Source organism: Galleria mellonella, unplaced genomic scaffold (assembly GCF_026898425.1).
Source record: "Galleria mellonella isolate WM207_F2 unplaced genomic scaffold, CSIRO_AGI_GalMel_v1 utg83, whole genome shotgun sequence".
Taxonomy (NCBI): Eukaryota; Metazoa; Arthropoda; class Insecta; order Lepidoptera; family Pyralidae; genus Galleria; species Galleria mellonella.
Window position 1 is genome coordinate 5802786 of NW_026442162.1, and position 19031 is coordinate 5821816.

Genomic DNA, 19031 nt, shown 5'->3' on the forward strand with positions numbered 1-19031 from the left:
GCGGGCGCGCGCACGGCTCGCTGGCCGAGCAGTGCAGAGTGAGTGAGTGAGTGTATGTGTATGTGTATGTGTATGCGCGTGCGCAGAGCGGTTCATGTTCGCGACGCCGTTCACGGCGGGCGGGCGCGCGCACGGCTCGCTGGCCGAGCAGTGCAGAGTGAGTGTATGTGTATGTGTATGTGTATGTGTATGTGTATGCGCGTGCGCAGAGCGGTTCATGTTCGCGACGCCGTTTACGGCGGGCGGGCGCGCGCACGGCTCGCTGGCCGAGCAGTGCAAGCGCAAGACCGTGCTCACGACGGCGCAGCACTTCCCCTACCTCAAGACGCGCCTGCACGTCGTGCAGCGCGCGCACCTCGTGCTCTCGCCGCTAGAGGTCGCCATCGAGGACATACAGAAGAAGGTACGCCACCCGCGCACACCAATTATTTTAATACTGTGTTTTATTATGAATTTAATCTTATTTTATCCTAAATACCATATGGATACAACATTGGCAGTCTATGGGGATGGGCTTATGTCCAGCAGTGAACGAATAGTGGCTGAAACGATAATGATATTTATATGGCAACATATTCTATTATTAATATTCTAGTCTGATAGCAAAACACTTTTTAAATAATCAGACAAAAACATTGAAAAGTACAATATTAATTACAAACTTTCGTGTTTGTACATATATTTAAATACACAGTCGAAACTTAATGCGATGAAAAAGCTTTTACAGGTAAATAGTATCTACCTGCTTCTTCATTGCCGACGTTTCGATGTGGATTGCACCATGTCGCGCTCACGACAGGACTGAAGTGAGCGGCGTCTTCGCCACGTCGACTTTATTTACCTGTAAAAGATTTTTTATCGCGTTAAGTCCCGATTGTGTATTTAAAAAATGCAGAATTGTCTTTAAAATTGTCAGACATTAGCAATGTTGCCATTCTTTATTATGTTTCAACCGTAAAGCAGTTGTGTTTCCATACCTGTGTTTTGGTTTCAAGGGTGGGATATGGCGTAAATTTACAGGGTACAGAGAAATAATATCTGAGTCCTCAGGAATGGCAGCGCATGGGGGGTATCATGGGCGAAACAGTATACTCTTATGTCCATGGTACTGCTTATGTCTATAGGCGACGGTTACCATTTTTCCTCATGAGAGCCGTCGGCTTGTTTGCCATTCTAAGTTGTATAAAAAAAATAAAGTCTTGACAAAAATGCATAAATAGCGTAAATCTTTGTGCTATCCAGTTTAACACCCAATACACAAATAACGTGACAGATAAACGAGCTAGCTGCCGCCACCAACCAGGAGCCGGCCGACCCCAAGATGCTGCAGATGGTCGTGCAAGGCTGCATAGGGACCACCGTCAACCAGGGGCCGCTGGAACTGGCTCAGGCACGTATATCTCTTCCTTTTGAATATGTACCAATTTTATTTATAATCTGAAAAGGTATTTATTTACATTTTATATATATTCTTTATTGCACTTGTAAGTTACATATAAAATAATGTATTTGCAAATGTTGTGAGCAAGGGTGGACTTATCTCTGACAGAGATCTCTTCCAGTCAACCCGATACAGTGAGAAAGCATTTCGTTAGGGGGCAGCTGAAGTGCTACAACTATTAATACATAAACAAATATACAGTTAAATAAAATATTAAAATATATAATAAAATATTACATAAATACATACACTATAAATACATATAATACCTACTTACTTATATAATAAATGTTAAATAAAATAAATGAATATACTACTTACATTAGAAACTTACGTTTAATGATTTTAAGATTTGACAGTTCAATTAGAAAAATACCAAAAAAATATATTACTCAAGGGAAAGAAAATGTGATTTTAACCTTTCCTTGAAAGAGGTAATAATTTTATTGTACCATTAACAAAAATAATAAGTACAAAACATTTAAGCAATCTCTTCCAAATAACCCTTGAGTGGGTAGATGACGCACTATTGTATAGATACTAACATATACATATATGTACATATACACACACATTTGTATGGGGGGAAATGGATTGTTAGTAATGGAGACTGAGAATCCCATTGCTAGCAATACACCCAACCAGGTCGACCTCCTCGCGGTTCCCCCTGGAAACTATCATTTATTTATTTATTTCGAATTAGGCACACCAACAGTATTATAGTATACATATTATACATAAATTAAAATAACATTTCTTATGTAGCATGCTGATATGCATACCCATAGCAGGCGTACACAACATTGACTACAAATTATATGCATATAAATGTCATAATATAACTAATATAATAAATTAAATTTACAATTACATATTCTTTATTACAAAATTCAATTAAATATAAAAACAAAACTTGGCAACACCATCAAATCTACATGGTCGTCAGTATCTTACCGCGATTACTGGTGCTCCGTCAGCGTATCCCGTTAGCGCAGGCGGGGTTACCATACCATTTTCACCCATCAAAAAAAATAACACATTTGTATACTCACACATACAAAAATAAATATGTATATATTTATGTATATAAACATACAAGATAATAATTCTAGATAGATACATTTTTATTGTTCCCTTCGAAATATTACACTAATACCGTATTGTAGACATAAACAAATTACAAGAAATAAAAACAATGGGTGGTTTTGTCAGTTCCAGACACAACCTTCGGATAGACAAGAATAAATCTTAGACACTTAAATTGCTTCTCGTTTAACAAGTCATGTTTATTTATGATACAGTATGATTAATTTTACTGCTGTTCATGATTTCGATTTCACACTGTATATTAATGTAAACAGGTATTCCTGGGGCCCGTGGCGGACGGCACGCAGCCTCCGACGCGGCTCACCAATAAACTGAGGCTCGCCTTCAAAGATTTCTCCAAAAAGTAAGAATCGAATAGAAATATTATTTATCAAGTAAACTTAAATATAAGCATTTTTAAATGTCTATATAAGGAGTTTTTTTTTTTTTATGGGTGATAATGGTATGGTAACCCCGCCTGCCTGAATTATGCCTTCTAGACTTAATTGGTACATGTAGTTTTAATTTTTGTAGTAGTTCAGGACAACCAACCTCAGCGGAAGCTATCCTCATCAGATATGCAATATCAGCGATATTTCTGCGCTTTTCGAGTGGGAGGAAGTGGTGTTTTTTACAGAATTCAAGATATTTGGCGTTCTATTGTTTCTGCCTACCCTAATGGGAGACAGGCGTGACAGATATGTGTGTGTTGTGTGTGTGCGTGCGTGCGTGCGTACGTGCGCGCGTGCGCGTCGCGTGTGCGCGTGTGTGTGTGTGTGCATGTGTGTGTGTGTAATGAAAAATTAACTTTAAGTTAATTTTTCATTTAATTTTAAAGTACATTCTTACATCTATTAAAATAAAGTTCTATTAAAATAAAATATAGTGCTTATATTACCATTCTATTTTATTTTCCCGGAACAAAAGTCTGGTTGCAGGAAGTTAGTAGATGCAGGTGGCTCAGGACCGTTTTGGCAGTCTATGGGGGGGGGGGGGGGGAGACCTATGTTCAGCAGTGAACAGATAATGTGGTGAATGAGATGAATCCCGATATCTGCAGATGCCACGACGCGCTGAAGAAGAACAAGAACCTGATCGGCAGCGACCAGCGCGAGTACCAGCGCGAGCTGGAGCGCAACTTCGCGCGCTTCACGGAGCGACTGGCGCCGCTCGTGCAGCCCGCGCCCGCCTCCGCCTCCGCCTCCGCCTCCGCTGCCGCCTCGCACGCCGCGCAGCTCACGTAACTATATCAAGTTTATTTATTTTAGTGATGGGACTCGAGTGATTTTTTTTTCACTCGAGTCACTCGGTACTGATAACTTACTCACTCGAATGCGACTCGAGTGAAGATAAAACTCGAGTGATTTTTATTGACTCGAGTCACTCGGAATATAAAACTCGAGTGACCAAAATTTTAAAACGAATAAAATAATATTAATTTTACATAGAATACGAGTTTTCATTTTCTCAAAAAAAAAATTGTATTGTTTCGTCATGATAATAGCCGAGGCTAATGATGTTTAATTTGAAGTACGTTCCGAAAGTTTTGCTTCAAAATACTCTCATAAATCATTTACGTCAAATTTTAAATTATAAATAAAATGTATTGTAATAGTTAGGTATGCTTTATTATTGTCAGAAGTCCATAAATCTTTTGTAGCAGCCGTATATTCAACTAAATGTTGAATATCTACAATTATAGTGCGTGCGGCATAAGCATCAGGAAGAATTTTCTCTCTTAAAAGTTTCCTGCTACAGCGGGTAAACTTGTCACAATTTGAATTTCTTACTCCGCTCGGTATAAACCACTCGAGTGGTACGAGTCAACTCGAGTCACTCGTAATTCGAGTCGCCTCGAGTCACTCGAAACTCGAGTTGTCAAAAATTTAACTCGAGTGCAAGTAATATAAAAACTACTCGAGTCACTCGAGTGAAAATCAATTCGAGTCCCATCACTAATTTATTTACTAGTGTTACGACCCGGCGTCGCACGGAACGATAGAAAGGTGCATTAGTATTTTATATTAGCTTTAATAGACACATTTTTTACTTTTTTACTTTGAGTTACATTATTGTAATTTTAGTAAGAATCACGATTATTTTTAAATAAGATGTAGCCTATGTTACTGACTGATAGTTTTCTATAAACGATTTTTTTTTAAAAGGGTTGAACAGTTTTTATTTTAATCATTACAAACAAACAATTCTTTCTTTATAATATTTTTGTTGTATGTTGTAACGCATGGGGGGTATCCCCATGCGTTGCCATTCCTGAGGACTCGGGTGTTATTCCTCTGTACCCAGTAAATTCACGCCATATCCCACCCTTCAAACTGAAACATAGCTATGCAAACACAACTGCTTCACGGTTGAAACACGGACAGAGGTACCCAAACAATCGACTTTCGTACAAAGTCTCCCTCTGGTAAATGTTTGGTGATATTTTGAGGACGCTGCTGCCCATCCCTCTACCATTACGTTCCCTTAGTCGCCTTTTACGACACGCACGGGAAAGGAAGGCGTGGTATATTCTATGCCGGAACCACGCGGTTTTACTAGTACGGTGAACAAATAAATTAGTTAAATTTACTTTTTTTTTTTATTTTAAGCAGTATTTTATTTTAATGAGACATTTTTGTTTTCAGAAATGGACTGAGCAAACATGACTACAAATGTCAAGCTTAAACACAAACGAACTAAACGGACTCGATGGTAACTTAGATATTATATTATACCCTTATAACGACCAAATAAATGTGTTAGTGTCGACATATATAGATATATAACCTATTGTATTAATGTAATGATTTATTAAAATAACGCTTTTTTGCTCCTTAATGGGCAAAGTCCATTTAGGCAATCATATTTTCTAACTTTTTGTTTATAAATATTAACATCACAAAGATAGCCAGTGATTCTTTGCAATTATTCCTATTTATTTTTTTGTACACTACACTACTTTGACATAAATGTAGGGTTTGTTTTTATTACATTTTTATTTGGAAATATTTCCAAAAAAGAAATATAGCTAAAAATACGTGCATAATTAATGAGAGTCCCCCCTTTATTCATAAAAACTAAAACCTGTCCCTTTCTTTCAAATTAAGAATATACTGCAAAAGAAAAGGACAAAACAATAACTAAAATAGGTTTATAAGAGCTTTAACGTTTTGATAAAAGAGGGGGATTACTATAAGAATATTCTACAGAATTTGTCAGACGATTGCTATTCGTATTTGATAAATATAAATAAATTCTGGACTAGAAAATTTCTATAATGGTATTTGAACATAGATATTGAAATTTGAATACACGAACAGCTCTCTAATAATTTGTTTTCAGTAGTAATGAATTGTATTTTTTTAATTATTCAGTATTTTTGTAGGTTAGAATGTTTTTTATTGAAATATATGATGCCGAAGGATTACAACTTGTCTTCTAACTGAATCCAAATTAGAAATTTTTGAACATCTCTGTAAATTATTAATACACATTAATTCCTCTCTTTCCGCGTCTAGGGAAAGTAGATAAAACTTTATTTGAGAACTCAGTTCAGGGTACGATAGGGCTGATATACCTGAATAAGGTAAAAGCTCTTAAAATAAAAACTTGTCCTATCTTCTTAATTTGGGTATGCAACTTCTAGAACTAGTTCTCAATTTACCAGTTAGTTTTTGTTAATAGAATTATAAATTTGTTTTGTGAATTCTTTTTACATTTTAGTATTTTGTAGCATTTATTTCTGACTTGTCACATGAATGATGAATGATTTAAATTGTGGTTTGTTATGATTAAAGTCACTTTTTATGAAATATTATTAATTTTAAGAAACATAGTTGACCATTGAAAAATGCAAGAAATAATACTCAAATGAATGTTTTTTTATGCCGTCTCTCCTTACAGACGTGATATATTGAGAACGACTTCAGATAGTAAATGTATTCGTGTATCCCCCACCTTACATTGAAACACGCTTATAATGAGAACTGAAATGAATTTATGTATGTATGTATGAGAAACCCTTGTATTGAATGTTGGTAATATACAAGATAAATGTATTTTAAATACACTATCGGGACTTAACGTCTCGTGCACGTCAAAACGTCGGTAATAAAAATCAGGTATTGGATATTTTTTTGTGGGTGAAAATGGAATGGTAACCCCGCCTGCGCTAACGGGATACGCTGGCGGAGCACCAGTGAAGGGTGATAGATGAGAATGAAAACAGGCCAGTTAGCCCATCATGGTGAATTCATCAGGAATTAACCATGATAGTTTCCAGAGAGAACAGCGAGGAGGTCGAACTGGTTGGGTATATTGCTAGCAATGGGATTCTCAGTCTCCATTACTAACAATCCCTTCCCCCCCCCCCCCCAGTATTGCATATTGTATCAGGTACTGCTTACTACAGGTAATTGCATCGCGTTTGTATTGTACTCATGTATTAAGACATGAATTTAAATATTTAAACGGCCAAAGAAAATTTAGAAATATAATTTTATTCGTTCTCCCATTCATGACATTTTTTTTTATTGTAATAAAAAATATAATAAAAAGTTTTTATGCCAGTATTAAATTTTGTTGGAGTTTCCAACAGCGTTAAGTCTCCATAGTGTATTTAAAATATCTGTAAAAACGACGCGAAAGTTCAAATGTAACTAAGATAAATGTATATGATTATCCAAATAACATTTTAGATTAAGTTTTAAGTGTCTATATTCGTATTTGAAACTTAACTATTTCTTGTACGTATCTATGATATACCATAGATACATTTTATAGTACCATATTTTCTATGAATTTTGAAAGCGCCATTTTCAAACTATAATAGTTTTTACGTCATATATTTAATAAAACTTTTGCGTAGCGAAATAAATCAATTCTAATCGATTGATACCAGTGATATGGAGTTCCACAAAATAAGACCTAGTTTAATAAAATATCCAGCATAATTAAATTACTACATTCACATCAAGCTCGTCATTTTACATGCAAACTAAGAACGAATGCGAACATGCGAACCTACATACATAATGTAGACGTTAAATGACAGAATAAAAAGTTAATTAAAATCGATCGATTGATACAAATCCTTATTTTAACGAAAACTTTCTTTGGTGCAATTATTTTTATTATTTAATTTTGAGCTACTCATAAGAAAACCTATTTATTTGTTTCTAAGTATAATACAAAATATGATGACTGTAAGCTAATAAAACACATTTATAAAATAACTGTCTTTCTTTTTCTATTATTTTTACTTAGTTATCTTTTTTTTTTTTTACTTATAGGAAATAATATCCACAAAATTGGGCATTCTAAATAGTCATATTTTCTCTATAATTTATAAGAAATTTAAATCCTACTATGTTTAAATGTAAAAATTTATGAAAATTTGAATTTTTAGATTTTTTTTTTTATACCACTGAGGTGGCAAACAAGCATACGGCCCACCTGATGGTAAGTGGTTACCGTAGCCTATGAACACCTGCAATACCAGAGGTATTACGCGTGCGTTGCCGACCCTGAAGAAATCTCTTTACCCCCCTTTTGAAGAACCCTATGCTGTAGTCTCTTGGTGCTCCTCGGCAGGGAGTTCATTCCACAACCTGGGTGTTCGTGGGAGGAAACATCTCTGAAACCGCGCAGTACGCGACCATTGAGACTGTAGGACATGAGGATGAACTCCCTGTCGATGGCGAGCCGTACGATAGTAGAAAGTGGCTGTGGGGATCGTATTAAATTTGAATGGAATTTGTGCCCAGTACGCATTATATTTTAGATTCTAATTATAGGATATTATTTATACCAATGCACGTGGGCAAAGTTACTGAATAGTTAAGTTCAGAGGGAGACTGTATTAAAGTCGTTTGCTTGTGCACCTCTGTCCCATTCGTATTTCTACCGTGAACCAGTTGTGTTTGCATGGGTGTTTCGGTTTGAAAGGTAGGAAGGATATCGCAGTAAATTTACAGGGTACAGAGGAATAACACCAGTCCTCAGGAATGGCAACACATGGGGGATATCAGGGGCGAAACAGTTTATGTCCATGGTACTGCTCATGTCTATAGGCGGCGGCAACCACTTTCCATCAGGTGGGCCGTCAGCTCGTTTGCCATTCTAAGTTAGCCATAAAAAAAATTATAAAAATGTATGCGAGATTAATTTTAAAGTTTTTAAAGAAAATATTCTAATTTTATTGTAGCTCCACTAATTCTACATTTATAAGATTCTGCAATAAATTGGACTATATGACTTTATTCTAATTCAATCTGTCACTGTATTTTACGCAGCAATCGTGCTACAGTTACCACTTTCTATCAAACGTAGTCAGCTTTTTTCTGGACATTAATTTGTGTAAGTCTTAGTAGATTGCCAGCAAACTCTCGCTTTTCTTACTAAAATATCTCGGCTTTATATATAATCGTTTTTCGTCTCCTAAGGCCAACTTTTAGAATGGCAAACCAGCGGATGGTCCACCTATAGGCATGATTTGGCATAAAAATAATTAATACCAGTTCTTAATTGAGTTATACAAAGTTTTAAATAAAATTACAGTGGAAGGGAATGAGGAAGGCAAGTGATTCGAGAAGAAAAAAAAAAATATATTTGAATTACTTATAATAAATTGATACCACAATGGCTTGATAACTAATAGTCACACTTAACCCTGGACACTCCTATAGCGGAGTTTACGTACCTATTCCCGCGAATTCTCTCATTAGCACAAACAAATATGAATTATTACATTCGTCGACAGTCATAACTTGATATAATTTATATAAATTTCATTGTTTATGAATGTATTTTGGTATTTTTTACGCTTAGATTATATAGACAGACAATGAGTGTCAAAAATGTGTCTTGTAACATTTAATTTCACACACAATTTTTTTTAAAACTTAACACAATTTGTTCAGCGTTGCAAGAAATTAAATTACAAATTTCCCAGACTTGAATTGGGAGCTATTTTCTCTGATATTATACAAATATATATATTTCGTATAGGTTAAAATTTTTTTTATACATGTATTTATTGAAATCGGACATTTTCAATAATTTTAAAACTAAAACCTATGTCTACACTGGGATATAATTCACAGTAATCAGTAAAGATATGCATCGGTACAAATCATATAATAATTTAGTACAATATACTGGGTAGTAAATGTACATTATGGTAATTCTATTCATGCACACATGGATAAAAAAGTTGACTTGTTTTTGTAAAACATTTGTATGGGAATTATCTATATAATCTAAGTTTTTACCATAAAAAAAAAAACAGCAGTATATTCAATACCCCTTATACATTATGTGATGTAATTCTAATGGTCTGCATAGACGAAGATTTTTTCTATAAACAAAATTTGCTTTTAAATAATTTATGTACTTAGACATGGGTGTATTCTAAAATGAAATTTTAAAAATTTTATTTTAACCGGATACTGAGTATTATCTCTTGGCAAGCTTTTAGGCAGTGAAGGCAAATAAAGGGATATTTCTCTCGTCTGCACAGACCATATTGAAGTACAAATAAATACTGCAACCGCCCTCGTTTGGACAAACAATAATGTAACACTATGCCATAAAATTTACAATATTCTGATACAGTGAAACTTGGTTAAGTGGGACCTGGAGAAGTGAGAAACCTTCATAAGTGGAACTCATGTCAGCATGAGCATGTTTTGAGGCCTCAGGGCCTCAAAACTTTGGCACTGAATTACTTCTGTTAGTGGCACGAAGCAAACCTCTATATCTGGGATTCGTTCTTTCGATTTTCTAGGCACAGTTACCTCTATGACTGAGCGAGCGAGTGAATTTTATATGCATTAACTTCTGTAACTGGGACAACAATTTATAACCTCACTTCGCCTATTTTGCATTTAAATTCGTTACCTACCTATTCTTATTCTACCCGCAAATTCTGCATTTAACTAATTTTGAGCCTAAATGACCTTGAGTTTTAGTTTTACTATCACACAGATGTTTATTTCGAAAATACCAAAACGAAGGCTCAAATCGTTATCAGTACTTGAAAACTGAAGTTAACATACATTTATGGAAGTGGGAAGACGCGCAATGAAGTCTCTGTCAAATTTAATGTGCCAAAATCGACTCTTTGTAGAATAAGAATCTGACATAGATTAATGGAAGTCTCTGTAAATGAGAAAGATATTTATCGCCTATAGGCGACGGTTACCACTTTCCATCAGGTGGGCCGTCAGCTTGTTTGCCATTCTAAGTTGTATATAATAAAAAAAACTGGATATCTGAGACACTGGGTAAGTGGAATGCCTCTATAAGAGAGACAAATTTACAGGTCCCTTACTGACTCACTTAACCAGATTTCACTGTATAATTAGGCATAAGTAATCATCACAATAACTATATTATGGTATTTTTTTATACACAAAATATTTTTAGCGGTTAACTGAAAATATTTCTGTATTTGACAGTGAATATAATACAGTATATATACTTCAACTCTGCAGTTTGTCTATTCACATTAGATTATATAGATAGAGTATCAAGTCTAAACAACGCGACAACTTTTAATCAGCCAAACGTAATTATTAAATTGCTAGTAAATTGGCTGACACTTTTTCTAAAACAAAACTTTCTTTACTCTTGCAGTAGTGTCTTTTGTAGTAATATCTTTAAATTAGAATTGGGAACTATTTCTATCATATATACAAATATATGCTAGAATTTTATTATTGCTACAATTAATATACATAGATTAATTGAAAATGGTGAACATTTTCAATTATTTAAAAACTAAAACATATTTTGTCTATACTATACATTCAGAACAGTTTTTCTGGTTATATTAAATTCTGTATCAATTTTAATTTAACCTTACTACAATATATGCTCTCCCACATACTTGGCAATAAATGTATATTATGGTTACCAGAGGGAGACTTTGTACAAAAGTCGATTGCATGGGTACCCCTGTCGCATTCGTATTTCTACTGTGAAGCAGTTGTGTTTGCATGGCTGTGTTTCAGTTTGAAGGGTTGTATATGGCAGTGAATTTACAGGGTACAGAGGAATAACATCCGAGTCCTCAGGAATTGCAACACATGGGGGGTATCATGGGTGAAACAGTATGCTCTGTTATGTCCATGGTACTGCTCATGTCTATAGGCAACGGTTACCACTTTCCATCAAGTGGGTCGTCAGCTTGTTTGCCATTCTAAGTTGTATAAAAAAAACCTCCATGCAGTTCCTTTTGGAAACCATTGTGGTTAATTTTAGTTAAATTTGTCAGGATGAGCTAACAGACCTGTTTTCATCGCCATCTGTCATCTCTCACTGGTGCCCTGCCAGTGTATACCGTTTTATTTTAATGGGTGATAATGGAATGGCAACCCCACCCGCGTTATCGATATACACCGGCGGGGCACCAGTGAAGGTGAGGATGAAGCAGGTCATCAATGAAGCCCATCATGACGAATTCAACAAGAATTTTTCACAATGGTTTCCAGGGGGAACCACGTGGAGGTCGACCTAATAGGGCATATTGCTAACAATAGGGCTGTCAAACTCCATTGCCAACAACCCCTTCACCCCCTGTGTATACTGTTAGTGCAGACAGGGTTACCATACTATTATCACCTACTTAAACAACACTATTCATACAGCACGAAACAAAAAGTTATCCTTGGGGGGAGAAGGCATAGTTACTAATAAAGATTAGTAATTCCATTGCTAGCAATATACCCTATCAAGTCGACCTCCACGCGGTTCCCGCTGGAAAACATGGTGATTGATTTATCATTGAATTTGTCACGATGGGCCAACTAACCTGCTTTCGTGCTCATCTATCATCCCTCACTGGTGTCCTGCCAGTGTATACCGGTAGCGCAGTCAGGGTTACCACTCCATTATCATCCATTAAAAAAACAGTTGACCTGTTTTTAGTGAAACATTTGCATAGATACTCTATCTATAAATTCTAAATTATTCACAATATGAATGTAGATCTTAATATATCGACGTACAACCTCAATAGGTACATTCATAAATATTACAACTATACACAAAGGTACCAGAGAACTGGGAGGAATAGCAAGTTCACAAATGTGCGGCCTATTGGCTAGTCAACCATATTGCGTCATAGTCCTCGGTTTAACCTAATTTTAAGTCTGTGATCACTCAGTCTCCGCCGGCGTGTGCCACGTCAGTCTTTCCTCATAAAATGCAATCACCTGGAAGACAAAGTAAATTTTATTATGCTATAAAGTTATGACTCATAATATTGGACAGTAATTAGTTCACACGTCTACAAATTTTGAGATTTTTTAATATCTCGAATTTAGATATGTATCTATGTACAGGTCTATGTTTGTTTTTTTATATACTGCACAATATAAACAAATCTATCAAAATTAGTAAAAATGTTATTAATAAATATGAATACAAAAGTCTAGTACTTTGAATTTAATAATGACACCAAACTGCCTGGTCAACTTGTATCGTGTTATAAAAAGACTTTGTACAGCCCCCCACTTGATGGAAAGTGATAACCATCGCCTATAGACATGAGCAGTACCAGGGACATAACAGAGTATACTGTTTCGCCCATGATACCACCCATGCATTGCTATTCCCAAGGACTAAGGTGTTATTTCTCTGTAGCCTGTAAATTCACTGCCATATCCCACCCTTCAAACCGAAACAAAGCCATGTTAATACAACTGCTTCAAAGTAAAAACATAAATGGAACAGAGGTGCCCAAGAAAGACTTCCCTACAGTCTCCCTCTGGTATTTATTATTTGTATATGTAGACATATTGTAATAAATAGAACTGAAAAATATGTTTTGCCAAAATTGTAGTGAATACGGAATAAAAAGGGCTTTATTATTATTGACATACCTGTTGCGGACATTTAATATTAGCAACCTTGGCTGGCACCAGCTCAGCCTCATCAGAATCTGCCCATTTTATTAAAAACATCAGCTCACCAGTAGCGTCTGATGCACCTGTAACAATCATTTTCATTATGGAATTATGGCGTGAATTTACAGGGTATAGAGGAATAACATCTGAGTCCTTAGGAATGGCAACGCATGGGTGGTATCATAGGCGGAACAGTATACTCTGTTATGTCCATGGTACTGCTCATGTCTATAGGCGACAGTTACCACTTTCCATCAGGTGGGCCGTCAGCTTGTTTGCCATTCTAAGTTGTATTAAAAAAAATTGCCATGTATTTTAACATATTAAGAATTTATCATGTTTGATTGTTGCAAATGTGTTTATACTTTTTATTGTTAGAGAAGCAAACAAATCCATCTGATTGGAAGTGCAAAGGTAACTTTACGAAGCCAACCTCAATCTTCATGAAGCAGAGAGGACTACTTTCACATCTGCATCTACACACTATACCATCTTACTAATATAAATATAATAAAATAATAATTACGAAACAATGTCTGTACATGGGACATATTTAAGAAAAATAAGAGAAATGAGAGGTCTCAGCAAGATGTATGCTTGTTACAGCATAATGCAAACATTACCGCACCAATTTGGATGCAGTTCTTACAGATGCATTCCTAAAGGTCTAACTTAAAAATTGGTATAGTACATATATAATTTGACTTCTTTCTGAAATTCATACATACAGAACAGCAAGCAAAAAATCTATTTAAATAAAATATAAATCATAGATAATATGTATGTTTTTAAACAAATTAGGACAGCAAAAATCAACATAGCTTAAATTTATATTCGAATTGTAATGTAATAAAATAAATTTTAATTTTTCTATACATTTTCTTCAATATAAATGCATCCTTGTAGAGCAGTGGCCTGATAATGATTGAAATAATGATCATAAAATACGTCCTTTTGTATACCACTACCATCGTCCAAGTTTATCATACCAATTTTTGCAGGAAACATACTATATTTTGGTTGATGGAACCATGAATTTGTGTTAAAACTGAAAAACCTTACTAGTAATGTACTTATTTCCTAACATTACATACAGTATAGCATAATATGCTTTTTTGCTAATTGTATATTTATAAAAAAAAAAAAGAATATGTTGTAATGGCAAAAAAAAATTTCAAATTAAAACGACGACTCGATCCTGTCGATCCTGGTCGTCAGCATCATCATCATAATCATATAAGCCATTAACTGTCCACTGCTGGACATAAGCCTACACCCTAGGGGATTCTATCAGTAGTTGCTACACTTGGCAGTCAAGCTAGCAACCGCAGTTAGGCTTTGGTGACATTTAAAATACAAATGAAACAAATATACCTATAATCTTCTCTGCCTTCAGTCCCTTATCGAACCCAGACTTTGACTTATCATCCTTCCGCTCTTTCTTGTCCTTATGCTCTTCGACGGAGGATACACTGGTGGCACGGCCCTTCCTGCCGGTTCCACTTGTCTCCTCGCTCGACTCGCGAACACGCTTCTTGCCGCGATCTTCCGATTTTTTACTTTTCTAAAATAATAAAACTTTTCGATTAATGTTATACCACTACACTTAATGTAAAGGTGTCATCCCTCTGCTATCAAGAGTTTCTAAGCTGCCTTTATTATACACAAGTCTTTGACTCTGTTATGGCTTACCAGACAATGAATATGTACCCTAATAATGTTCATCAATTTATAATAAACTATATTAGTAGAGAATAGATTTTTACTTTCACTAATAAAGCTTTTAAAATTAATAATTAAAAAATATTCAAAATTGACATATTGTCATAGTCATAGAATACTGACGGATCTGACAAATATTACATATATAGATCCGTTAGTATTCTACGACTATGACAATATAACACACTAAAGGAATAAGCTTACATTTACATAAAGACAAAAGGAATAAGTTTCTCACATTACATTTACATAAAGACAGTAATGAAATACAATACAGACAAAATTATGCTTACTGTTAACCCTCATAAAGAATGTATGCTAGTTTGCTACCATTGTACCAACATTGTAAACAAATTGAATTAACAGCCCAAGTTAATGTCAACTAGCCTGATGAATAAATAATTAGCCAATTCATATAAATATACCTATTCAGAATAAAATATATTGCCACACATTCAACAGATGTGCCTAGACAAAGAGTCCGATATTGTCACATAATTGTATAGAACATGGCAAGTGTTGACCCAAAAAAAGTATCCACTTCTCTCCCAAGAGTAAAAACAATCAACATAACAACCAATTAATTCTCTCCATGAGGATATTAGATTACTAGTGGAAAAAATGCAAGTTTTCATTTTTTTAATAATATTATATTTATTGGAACCAAAAGGACAAGTAACAGTTCTATATTTTGTTTCTAAGACTTCAGATTAGGATTTCTTGTGTCATGGATCCTCTTCTACTTACATATCATATCAATTAACAAATTTTACAAATACAATTAAATCTTTAGATTTTTATCAGGATATCTGACACACACATGCCCATACACATATAAATCTACATACACAAACATACAGAAATATGTACCAGTACATATTTACACATAAACATTACAGTTAAGGTAATATATAAGACTTAGAGTAATATATAATTTTGGTACCTACTGTTTTTAATCATAAATCTGTTATAGTAAATAACAGATTTGTGATGTAATTATTGTTTAATTAATTAATTAAAAAAAAAAGTGACACACAATCCCAATAATAGCCTAGTAAATCAAATGAGAATACCGTGTTATAAAAAAAAAAGCAAGCAATGATCCTCTGAGGAAACAACCCACAACGTCCAAATCTGAGCCCATGTAGAAAAGTTTTTTCTGAATTAACCCTACTCTGAATTGAATGAGGGACCTAGTTTTTTTTTTTATGAGTGAAAATGGTATGGTAACCCCGCCTGCGCTAACGGGGTACGCTGCCGGAGCACCAGTGAAGGGTGATAGATGAGAATGAAAACAGGCCAGTTAGCCCATCATGATGAATTCATCAGGAATTAACCATGATAGTTTCCAGGGGGAACCGCGAGGAGGTCCACCTGGTTGGGTATATTGCTAGCAATGGGACTCTGTCTCTATTACTAACAATCCCTTTCCCCCCAGATAAAGGACCTAGTTTACCCAATACAATGTGCCCACCACTGAACCATGACGGTTGTAATTTAATTAAACCACCTACCTCTTTCTCCTTCCGGTTGTCCTCAAATGTTTTTATCAACTCCTCACAATCAAGATTCTCTTCTGGCTCCCATGTGCTTTCCTCTTCTTTATACCCCTTCCATTTTAATAAATATTGTACCTGAAAAATTAAATTATGACAATGAATAACAACTACATTTTAAGACATAAATCGGATTTACTTTTGATAATATTTTCTATTTTATGACAAAATAAACACAAATTCATTGGGAATACCCAATATATAATACAATGTATAATAATACACAAACAATGAATAAGAACGTTACCTTACATTTATCATCACTTACTAACAAGTGAGGTAAGATCAAGAATAAACCCATTAAGAACTATGAGGAAAATTGATTATTAATAATGGAAATTTGCCAGTAATCAGTTTCACTGCATAACTGTTAATTACTTACAATATCAACGAGTATGGAGGCGCATGTTCCCGGTAATAGGTAAGATTTAATATTTATACAATTTTGGAAGTTAGTGCATCGTTCTAGTATTACAGTAGTTTTATTGTTTTCTAAAGATATGAGCATTTGTAAAACAGCTACGCTGACGCTGACCCAAATTATAACATTTTAAGCCAACCGGGCTATGTCAACAAAGTTCGTATTCAAGTTTCCACGACACTAAATATACCTTATAAAAATATATATATCAATATTAATTATTGAGCAATTTTTATGCAAGTAAAGACCCGACAATACTATGTTTTGGATAAAAGATATAAAAAAATATTAGACAATTTTATTTCACTAACCTTTCCCTTAACAGTTCGTTTATCAAGCACTTTTTCCACCACATACTCTTCTTCACTGGATCCCTCAGTTGTGTCTTCTTTCTTATCTTTCTTGCCCATTTTCTTCAGTGTTTATTTTTGATAGTGAATTAGCAATTTTAAGAAATAGCGTCGCTTAAGTTCAGAATTTATCAAAATGGCGCCCTCGCCGCAATACCAGATTGCCGACAAAATATGGCGGTAGCGACAGTGTTACCAACTCTTTTTAGATCTAAGACTGTCTTTTTTAAGCTACTTTTTTAAAGTTAGTTAAAAACAAAGTTTGTTAAAAAAAAACAAAAACAGAAAAAAATTATTACATTGTTATGACATTAAGTCTTATTAATATTATATATGTGAAAGTTTGTAAGGAATAATGGATGGATGGATGTTTGTTGTTGCCGTAAAAACTACACAACTTATTTTAATGAAATTTTGGTACAGGGGTAGGTTGTATACTAACTTACCACATAAAATACTAAAATAGTACATAAATACTGATTAACACGGGTTAAGCTGCAAAACAATAATAGCTAGCAAAACATAAAATGTTTGTCATATATTTAATTATATACTTTAGTTAATAATCGTACGAGCTGGAAACATTTTAAAGAGGCCACTGCCCAGCATTGGGATGTAATAGACTACCACAAAAAAAATAATCACAATATTAAAAAAATAAAAATTGTTCAACCACAGATAAAACGGTATCCACTGACTAAAAGATAAAAAGAAGGAAAACTAAAATTGTTCTTAATCACTAAAAAAAATTATTTTTTGGTGTCGCTATTTTCAAATAAATATTTAAACTAACGGTAAACATGTTTTGTGATAATATACATTATCACTGTAATTTTTAACCACATCAGCCCGATAGAGTTAAATGGGTAACATCGTGTTGGCAGTTACCGGCAAACCGGTGAACCGGCGACAAGTGCGAGATTGAATCAACGACAATCTTTTTTTTTTATTTTACAACTCTGGAAGGAATAGTGTTGCCAGGAATCAAAAGATCCGACAACACTTGTTTTGAGTTTTCAACTGATTACGCCAAATTTAGCAACAGTAGACTCTATGCTCTGTTTACGTTAGTTATAAAAGTCAGTTAAAAATGAAATTACGTACTTTTGGTTCAACTAGGTTATTCACCATTTTTATTGAAAGTGAGTGTTAGCAAATGTTGAATAAATAGCGGATATCCCCTTTATAACAAATATCTATACTCTCTTTGAGTATAGGTAAGCTCTAACAGAGACGTATTAGGTACCTAATTAAATTAATTACAATTTATAATATATAACTAAACTGTTATAGAAATAAATTTCAGTTTATTTATCATTTAAAAAAAATTATATATAATATAAAAAAAAATATGCCCATTTGGTACTTTAATTTCTTAAATTACAAGAATTGCCTTTAACCACAAACTAAATAGTGGTTGTAAACATAAAATTGAAACTAATAAATTTGACATTGAGAACGCCATGTTTTCCTGTCTGACGTCATCGCTATTATCACAAAGTTTAATCTGTATATAATATACTTAACTCGAATCTTTAATTGTAA

General features: G+C 34.4%; 2 protein-coding genes across 2 annotated transcripts in view; one reads left to right on the plus strand and one right to left on the minus strand.

Annotated features, from left to right (window-relative positions):
- Positions 1-5850, plus strand: part of LOC113513975 (dedicator of cytokinesis protein 7) — a 43375-nt gene extending 37525 nt beyond the window's left edge. The window contains exons 36-40 of the mRNA XM_052901896.1: positions 210-403; positions 1274-1390; positions 2803-2891; positions 3588-3767; positions 5173-5850. Coding sequence (XP_052757856.1) covers positions 210-403; positions 1274-1390; positions 2803-2891; positions 3588-3767; positions 5173-5212 — 620 coding nt within the window. The 3' untranslated portion in view covers positions 5213-5850. The remainder of the gene's footprint in view (positions 1-209; positions 404-1273; positions 1391-2802; positions 2892-3587; positions 3768-5172) is intronic.
- Positions 5851-9133: 3283 nt separating this feature from the next.
- LOC113516751 (chromobox protein homolog 1-like) lies at positions 9134-17675 on the minus strand. Its single transcript, XM_026901220.3, has 5 exons — positions 17448-17675; positions 16674-16793; positions 14812-15001; positions 13414-13520; positions 9134-12744 (listed from the first exon to the last, which is right to left on the minus strand). The coding sequence occupies exons 1-5, from the start codon at positions 17544-17546 to the stop codon at positions 12688-12690; spliced, it is 573 nt and encodes a 190-aa protein (XP_026757021.1). The 5' UTR covers positions 17547-17675; the 3' UTR covers positions 9134-12687.
- Positions 17676-19031: the final 1356 nt, after the last annotated feature.

Excerpts from the sequence above, each read along its gene's own strand:
- LOC113516751 (XM_026901220.3), bottom strand. The coding sequence starts at position 17,546 with ATGGGCAAGAAAGATAAGAAAGAAGACACAACTGAGGGATCCAGTGAA. Across the intron at positions 16,794-17,447 it reads AACGAACTGTTAAGGGAAAG|GTACAATATTTATTAAAATG; the intron begins GTTAGTGAAATA and ends TTAATTTTTCAG. Across the intron at positions 12,745-13,413 it reads ATATTAAATGTCCGCAACAG|GTGATTGCATTTTATGAGGA; the intron begins GTATGTCAATAA and ends TTTGTCTTCCAG.